Source organism: Lactuca virosa, chromosome 4 (genome assembly GCF_052849685.1).
Source record: "Lactuca virosa cultivar CGN04683 chromosome 4, Lactuca_virosa_CGN04683_v6, whole genome shotgun sequence".
NCBI classification, from domain to species: domain Eukaryota; kingdom Viridiplantae; phylum Streptophyta; class Magnoliopsida; order Asterales; family Asteraceae; genus Lactuca; species Lactuca virosa.
Window position 1 is genome coordinate 408,980,864 of NC_136429.1, and position 9,870 is coordinate 408,990,733.

A 9,870-nucleotide genomic window follows, 5' to 3' on the forward strand; every position below is an offset into this window, starting at 1 on the left:
GGTAAAGCTCTGGCAAGTTTTTTTCGAAGAAATGCTATTCATGTGACACTATTCATCGGGCTTTAAAACTGTTATTTTTTGGGAAATACACATCTCTTCGGTTTCTTGCATACTCTTCAACCAAGTGAGTGTCACGGGCCCATGTTATATCTTTAATCGTTTTTGGGAGGAATACATGCATTAAACTGTGTTGTTTCTATTTGTAACACCCTGTTTGACATGTTCCTTAATTTAGGGTTTGTTGCCGTAATTCCATCATGCAAAGGCTTTGGGCTTTGGGCTTTGAGGAAGTAAAGTTTAGACCTTATTGAGGGATGCTAATATTGGTTGTCATACCTTAGCCCTTGATTGATGTGTGTGGAACAAAAGGGTAAAACGGGGAAAGTCATATGTCGGGCTTCATGCATGGATCAAGGTTTTAGTTCAATAGATGTTAAGCCAAAAGTAACTAGAGATAATTCTAGGGTTCTTTAATACCATTCCCTGCATATAAAAAACGCCGAAAATGGAGAGAATTTTGGTTGTTTGAAGTTAAATGGGAAAATGTGGAGTTTTACACTACACAGAGCATAGGCAAGCTACTTAACACATAGATGCTGAAGAAAGAACACGTTTGGAAAGAGCTACGCATGGCGTAGCCGCGACAGATCAAAACCCTAATTCTTCGGTTTTAAGCCCTATTTAAGGCTCTAACTTGTGGGATACGCTCTCAAGACCAACCTCCATCATCTAAGATCGTTCCTTGAGAAACCCTTTCCTCCTTTTACTTGTTTTGAGTGTTGGCATCATTCATAAGCTTATTTCTCCATTGGAAGGTTGAATCTTGAAGAATAAAGTGGTTGCAAAGTGTATAGAAGAACGGTTCAAGTATAGTTCCAGCAAGGTTGCTTCATTCCTGGACCATTGTGAGTGAAAAACTTCTATCCTAATCATTGGTTTTCTGGATCTTGTTAATTTTCATATTTGTCACTTTTTGGTCCCTCGGGCTTGTATTTTGGGAGTTAAAGTAACTCCAGCACTTTTTGAGCTATATGGAACACTTTTGGGACTTATTGGACTTGGAAAGTTGTGTTGTGGTTCTTATTCATTAAGCCATGCAAGTTATGTTAGCATTTTGGTAATTTTAGTGCATAATGTTTAGATCTTGATTGATTCAGTGTATTAATGATTAAAGTTCGGAACTTTATCCATTAAGTCATTATAAAGGTCCATATATGGGAGTTTGAGAGTTTGGCTTATTGTATTAAGAGCTTAATAGAAGTTTTTAGAATTTGGGCACTACACGGGGCGTAATCTAGGTATGCATGGCGTAGCTCTACATAGGGCGTAAATTTGTTATGCATAGCATAAGTAAAATGATGGTTGATCGTGGAATTTTTGGCCAGTTTGACTTTTGGATTTAGTATTGGAAGGGTAAAATGGTCGTTTGCCCAAAGGAGGTTTAAGTGTGAGCCTAGACCTTTCATGGGCCAGTCTTGTCCTTGATTGTTAATTAGGGTTTTTTAAAGACATTTTTAGCAAGGGGAGGCTTGATATCGTCAACTTGAGTGGACAATTTACCTTCTTGTTACGATTAAGGTGAGTCTTCTCACCATACTTGCATGTGTGGTATTTTATGCATGTTGACCAGCTGTTTCTTATTTGTTGATTTCTATTATATGTGAACTGATTTGTTGATAACTCATAGACTGATGTAAGTTGATGGGGCTGCTGATAGTCCCCAGGGTTGCTGGTGCTGATAATCCATAGAGTTTGTTGTTAGCCCACATGGATCGTTGATAGTCCATAGAACTATGCACACACATCAACAGATTTATGATTGAGATTCCGCATTGTCTTCTTCATAACTTTGATTTCGAAATAATGGTTTATCTTGAATGTAACTTTACCAAAAATGGATGCTATATTATTTATAAAAAAAAAATTAACCTAGGTTTTTGGAACATTACAAGTTGATATTAAAGCCATGGTTTGACGAATTTAGATGACCACTCATGGGATTCCAAACTCATACTACAAATCTGAGAGTTTTTATAAACCGTCAGCTGGAGGTCGGAAAGTGATTTCCAAATATAAACATACTTGCTTTATATGATGTACTTCACTTTTTGTTATTTGTGTTATAGTGTGATGTGCATGCTATAAGTTAGGCTAAGGATTTACTTAGGGTTGCATGCTAGAATGCCTACTTAGGAGAGATGCATGTGTATGTGATATATGAGTTATTAGAGATGTAGGATAGTGTGTAGGCTAATGGTCCTCTAGAATTTCGAGTTAGAATTGCCTAATCCTTATAATGACTTGTTGCTTATTGAATTTATTTTTTTGCTCTGTTGTTGCTTTCTTTGTGCTATGTGAAACTTATATCCATGTTAGTTAGCTATTAAGTGAATATGTTAAGTTACATGTTGCAATGGTTAAATAATTTTAGAAGAATTGATTCATACCTATTGCACAATTCTCGTCTGTGTATAACAATTGTGGGGTTAGGTCTTCTAGTCGAAAAATTATTAAATTTTGCTGCATGTAATTGTATTTTTAAGATAGTTAGTTGACATTGGTAGAAGTTAATTTCATAGCTGATAGTCGGGTGGGGGTGAATATTCCTTGTGATCTCAGGGGAGTGTTAGAGTGTGCTTTTGCAATCACTTCTGAATAAGAAAGTCTACGTTGGGAATCTAGGCAATTGTGGTGGCTTTTTTAAGCGCTTGGGTGTCCTGATACACATGGCAGTGGTAGGATTCCTAGAAAAGCATTCTAGTACGTGCTCATGCCTGAGAAAAATACTAGAGAGAGAGGGTCTAGGATGAGTAGTAGTGTGTGCCTGTGGTGGTACTGGTATTTGAGATTGATAATGGCTTGGTGTAGTAACTTAGAAGCAATTCTTAGGAAATATACAGATAGTCGTGGAAGGTAGTATGGGCCCATACTACTGAAAGCAATGGATCTGTATAGGGATCAATAAGGGTCAAAAAGGTTTATAAGGAGCTAGTGAAGGGTAGATAATATGTTATATCACTAGCGTTAGTTGCAATTGTCTCCATCGTTATCGGCCTTTTAGGATTTAATGTATGTCACAGTTCAGGACTGAATGGTGCAAATATGTGTGAGTCAGATGACACAGAGGTATCAAGGACCTTACTCGAAATAGTGCCAGTATGAGTTGCAAAACTTAAGAAGAAAGTCATTATGACGATCGGCTTGATGATTGCAATGTGAGGCACAGTCCTCAGCCGATGACAAGGGTTCTTGCCTTCTCCATTGGGTTTGTGTTTTCCTACCTCCTGTGCTCGAGGGATGAGGGATTAGATATGGGTTAGTCAATGGTTATGTTAGTCAATGGTTAACAGTAAATAGTATTTGTGTCCCAGCGAAAGGATGTTTGAGACTCAATGGTTCTTGTGGTTCAATGACCAAGTTGAAGGACATGTCACAAGAGGAATAGGTATTTCAGTTCCAAAAATGTCAGGAGTACTTGAGGAGGAATCGAGTTGTTCCTGTATTAAGAAAAGAGAGTTTCGCAGATATACTGAGATTGTAGGAACTATGTTTTCAGGATCATAAGGGAATCTTGAAGCTTCAAGAGGAGAATGAGGTTGTAGTTAAATTTCCAATTGCATGTTCTTATGTGCATCATTTCGGTTTGTTAGGTAACTTGTCAACCAAGGTTGTTTGAAGGATTTCATTGAAATTGCAACAATGATGATGGGAAGTGTTTCCAAGGTCTCCATCTGAGGTTCATGGCTTTTTATGATTGTTTGGTATTTATGTGGATGATGTTTATATGTCATTTTGCATATTGTGAGTCAATGTTGGCGCATCTGGATGAGCTGGTTTGAGGCTTGGGCATTGCATGCATCAGGCAATGGTAGCTCAAACCTTAAGTGGGGGAGAATTAGGTATATTCCATTGTAGATTATCGGTCAACACAATTTTGTGGGTTCAGTGTAATGGGTCGAAGGAACCTATAGTTCAAGGGTACAAGATTTTTTTGGTTTAGGGTTATTGTTGCATGCAAGAAGGAAAATCAGGCTACCAATTAAGAACTTGTAGATAGGAAGTCTTCTCATTAAATTTTTGATCGTTGGTTGTTTCGTTTATCATTAGAAGTTGAGGTTATTCTAAGGATTCAAGTTGTATCATATAAAGGTGCAACTGATGAGTCATCACTTAGTCAAGTTCAATAAAGTTGTATCTTCGTCCCTATGAAGATGTCCTCTCGATTTTTTGGTGGTGAAATTGTTGCTTCTTGTGGTTTGAGATGATAACTGGAATTAGTTATTGGAAGATTGGATAATGTAGCAACGATTTTTAGTATTCATTTATGATCATAGTTGCGTAAGATTCAATTTCGGCAGACCACACCGGTTGGGCTAGAATTAGGATAGTTTTGAGCAGGATTTTTGGTGGCATTTTTGGTTAATTGATTGAGCCTTAATGTCTGTCGCAGTTCAGGACTGAATGGTGCAAATATGTGTGAGTCAGATGAGACAGAGGTATCAAGGACCTTACTCGAAATAGTGCCAGTATGAGTTGCAGAACTTAAGAAGAAAGTCATTATAACGATCGACTTGATGATTGCAATGTGAAGCACAGTCCTCAGCCGATGACAAGGGCTTCAAGGAAGTAAAGTTAAAACCTTATTGATGGATGATAATATTAGGTATGAGACCCTATCCTTTGATTGGTCTGTTTTTGAACCAAAGGGTAAAACGGGAAAAGTCATATGTTGGGCTTCTTGCATGGATCATGGTTTTAGTTCAGCATGTGCTAAGCCAAAAGTAACCAGATAGAATTGTGGGGCTCTTCAATACCATTATGTGCATATAAAGAACGACGAAAACAGAGTTGATATGAAGAAATTATGGTTGTCTGAAGTTGAATTGGAAAATAAAGATTTTGTACTATGTATGGAGTAGGCAAGCTATGTAGGGCATAAATGATAATGGAGGAATGCATTTTTTTAATAGCTATGCCTGGTGTAAATTCAGTTATGCATGGCGTAGCTATGGTAAATCAAAACCGTAATTGTTCGGATTGAAGCCCTATTTAAGGGTTCTAACTTCTAGGAAACGCTAGCATAACTAGCTTCCATCATCTAAGATCATTCCTTAAGAAACCCTTGCCTCCTTTTACTTGTTTTGAGCCTTGGCATCATTTGTGATCTTATTTCTCCAATGGAAGGTAGAATCTTGAAGAACAAGGTGGTTACAAAGTGTATAGAAGAAGTGTTCAAGTATAGATGCAACAAGGTTGCTTCATTCCTAGACCAATGTGAGTGAAAAGCTTATATTTTGGTCATTGTTTTCATTGATCTTGTTAATTGTCATATTTTTTATATTTTTGGTCACTTGAGCTTGTGTTTTGCGAATTGAGGAAACTCCAACACCTTTTGAGTTATAAGGAACACTTTTGGGACTTTTTGGAATTGGAAAGTTGTGCTTTGGTGCTTGTTCATTATGCCATGCAAGTTGTGTTAGCATTTTAGTTCATTTTAGTGCATAAAGTTTAGTTTTTGATTGATTGGAGTGTCTTAACGAGTAAAGTTGGGAACTTTATCAATCAAGACATTGTAAAGGTTCATATATGGGAGTTTGAGAGTTTGACTTCTTGTATTAAAACCTTAATATAAGTTTTTGGGATCAGGGAGCGTAATCTAGGTATGAATGGCGTATCTCTACGCATGTCGTAAATCAACCGATGGTTGACCATGGACTTTTTGGCCGGTATGACTTTTGGACTTAGTATTGTAAGGGCAAAATGGTCTTTTTCCCAGGGGAGGTTTAATTGTGAGCCTAGACCTTTCGTGGGCCAGTATTTTCTTAGATTGCTAATTAGTGTTTTATTATATATGTATAGAAAGGGGAGGCTTGATATTGTTGGCTCGAGTGGATGGTTTATCCTGTCTTCACGATTGAGGTGAGTCTTCTCACTATACTTGCATGTAAGGTGGTATATGCATGTTGACCACATGTGTCTTATTTGTTGATTTCTGTTATATATGAACTGACTTGTTGATAAATCGTAGACTGTTGTGAGTCAATGGGACTGCTAATAGTCCCCAAGGTTGCTAATAACCCGTGAGGTGTGCTAATAATGCACAAGGTGTTTTGTTAGCCCATTGGGACCACTAATAGTCCACAAGATTGCTGATAGCGCGTAGCAGATTATTGTGATGTGTTGCATGTGATATTTTGGGGAACTCATTATGCTTTGTTCTTACAATTGTGGATTAAATATTTTGCAGGTACTTATCAAATTGTGAAGGTGGGACTGTATACACATCAACAGACTTGTGATTGAGATTTCACATTATCTTGAATGTAACTTTATCAAAAATGGATGTTATATTATTTTAAAAATGATAAATTTATCATGGTTTTTTCGGACGTTACACTATTAGGTTTATAGAAATGCTAGTTAAAACTTTATCAAAATAAAGTTTAAACAAGGATTACAGTCATGAATAGTATTGTATATATTTTGCCTAGAAATTATAACACAAAATTAGGGCCATCAAGTTGATTAAATATTAAGAAATTAGTACAATATAGTTGTATTGGAGATACTCTATCTCAATATCAAATTCAATTGTAAGATTGTGGAACCTTGAATCACATAATGATATAGTAATGCATAGTACTGTAGATAATTTTCCCGAAAACTTATCAAATAAAGTTAGAGTTAGTATAATGATTCAACATTAGGAAATTCATGCGAGCCTTCTGTTCATCAAACTAACTATCACAATACTTAGAAAGACCTATGGCTTATAACCATTAATGTCTAAGGATCGGGAAAATTATCTATACTGGTTGATACCCCCACCTATGGTTGCTTGCTAAAAGCTTGACGTTTAAGTGTGCTTATAGCTACAACCTTGACGTTCGAGTTATACATTGGGTGATAATTGTCTATATTTTTTACAACTTGATGAAGCATCAGGAGAAGGAGATTAGTCTAAAATAGCTCGATTATAGTACCTCAAAGTGAATATAAAATATATATAGGAAACTTCAGACCCCTATATATACATACAAGGAATATCTTTTTATCAAGAACTTATTTATGAAACTCAGGATAATAAGATACATTATATAGGCTAGGAAACTACCTATATACATATAAATAACTTTTCGGTCTCAAAAAGTACTTATCAACTCTATAACAATCATAATTTAGTGAGAAAAGTACATTTGATACAAAACTTCACTTCATAGAAGAACTCTGTAATATCAATTCATTTATAAACTAGGAATCCGTGTTGGTATTCCATACTTGTTAAGTGTATTCTTTGTAGTGATGTTGATTATGATGGCATGTGCGAAATAAGAAAAGATCTAGTGAATCATCATACAAATCATGAACAAATGGAGTAAATAAATCTTTTCAAGCTCCCATTAGTTTGATTGAGAAAGAGTACAAATGGGTTTGCTAGTTTCTCTCTCTGAAACTAATGCTCTCCAAAATGGTTCATTACATAAATGAGTGTCACTCACTTCCTATTTATAGGAAAGACAACTCATTACACAATACAAGTGGATTAAGCACAAACACATTCAAGCGTGACTTTTCACCCTAACATTCTCCCCCTCAAAGTTAGGATTGGATGCCCGACTTCAATATCCAACGAGCTCGCGCGATCAAAACCAAACTCCCCCTCGAAGTAACACCGGTCTTCAAATCCGCAAATGAATACTCAAAAAACTCGCTTCGAATACCCATCATTCTCCCCCTTTTATAATAAAAAATGATTATAAAACCAATTAAGGGTGAGAAGCGCCCGAGGAATAAAATTCACAATACTCCCCCTTGATGTGTACCAAAAATGAATCACCGAAAAACTTGCATGGAAAAACAATCACGAAAAAACCTCAAAAAAAATTTCAGAAATTGTGAAATTTTTTACTTATGGGTGAAAGTTGCAAGATTTTCCAAAATCCGGGTAAAAACTGTCAATAACAGAATTCTACAGGGACCTATTGCGCCAAAAACAACTAAAGATGCGAAACGCTCCCTATTTGCAAAACTGGGCATAAAGTGTAAGTTCGCACCATTTGCAGGGACCAGAAATGAACATTCTTCAATTTCTCAGTTTTCTTAGCTTCAAAATTGGATCTTTTCTGCCAAAATTTCGAAACTGCAGGGACTCTTTTCGAAAATTCTGCACAATTCTTCAAAATGTCGAAAATTAGTCCTCATTTCAAAATGTGTATAAACTGTCAAGTTGTCGAAATTTTAAGGACCAATTTCGAAACTTTTGTGTTTCTTCCCCAATTGGTTTGTTCCATGTCGACACCCATACCCAAATATTTGACAGTAAATCAAAATCTTAGCCGATACCCGGTAGAAACCCTTGAAACTTCAATCTCCAAATCTTTGACTATCAACTTCCCAAAGCCTTCGAAAGTAACAAATCACAAAGCCTTCATTCTTCGCTTTTTCATCGCAGGGTCCGTTGACTAAATTGAACAATCGACATCAAAACCATCTTCCCCCCTTCGAAATCAGCGATACTGGACTCAAAATCAACAATCTTAGCTTGTCATTCAAGAACTCAGCAACAAGGAAAAATTCTTTGTTAATAAAAATCAACTCATCCCGTCGATTTCCAAATCTTCGATCCTTTAGACCATCTCTAACTTACCCCCATTTTCCACCCAAAATGGAGTAAAAAATAGAGTAAATAATATTTCATCTCCAACCCTACTCTATTTTTTTACCCTAAAAAATATATTCCTAGTGTATTCCAGTCTTTCAACTTACATTAATTGTCAAATACACCCTTCTACTAATTTAGCTTTAACAAATATATAATTTATATTTTTTTCATTACAATAATATTAAATAAACAAGATTATATTTATAATACACTTATAAATAAATATTATACGTGCATTTATAAAAATATTACACATACACAATTTAAATAAATATTATATATATTTATATAAATATTAGACATACGTACTTTTAAATAAATATTATACATGCATGGATAACATATCTATGTGTTGGAATAAATTTCCCACAAATGATCAACTAACGCATTTTCGTAGATTGAAGTGTGCTTCTTTATCTTTAACACGTTTATATCGAGCAACAAATTGTTGGAATTGACTGTCTTCATTCGTCGTCAATTCAACATCTATCGGTGGCATCTCTCTTGCAACTCCAATTGGTGCCTCAAGATCGCGATCATCCTCGATTATCATATTATGTAAAATAATACATGTAGTCATTATGTCATGTAGTACTTCCTTTTGCCAAAAACAAGATGATCCTTGAACAATCGCAAAACTTGATTGGAGAACTCCAAATGCACGTTCCACATCCTTTCGACATGCCTCTTGTTGTGTAGCAAAAAATTTCTTTTTTGGACTTGTTGGTTTATAAATAGTTTGTACTAGAGTGGACCACTTTGGATATATACTATATGCCAAGTAATATCCCATGTTGTATTCCTTCCCTTGAATAACATAATGAGCAGGGGGTGCAATACCTTGAGCCAGATTGGAAAAAAGATGGGAATACTCCAACACATTTATATCATCGTTGGTGCTTGGCATACCGAAATAAGCATGTCATATCCAAAGATCATAATCTGCAATAGCTTCAAGAATAATATTTGACGACCCACTACGACCACTACATTGTCCAGCCCACCCAGTAGGACAGTTTTTCCACTTCCAATATACAGTCTAAACTTCCTAACATTCCTGGAAAACCTCTTTTTGCATTAACAGACAAAAGCCTTGCAATATCATTTGCAGTTGGTGATCTCACATATTGATATGAAAATATCTCCACTATTGTATCTGTAAGATATATCTTAACTGCAAGTTTTTGTAAATATGTTATCGTGTTTCA

General features: G+C 35.8%; 1 protein-coding gene across 1 annotated transcript; it reads right to left on the reverse strand.

Moving 5' to 3' along the window:
• Positions 1-9,038: 9,038 nt before the first annotated feature.
• Positions 9,039-9,569, reverse strand: LOC145106520 (uncharacterized). Its single transcript, XM_079043478.1, has one exon. It carries the CDS (start codon positions 9,567-9,569, stop codon positions 9,039-9,041), a length of 531 nt encoding a protein of 176 aa, XP_078899604.1.
• Positions 9,570-9,870: the final 301 nt, after the last annotated feature.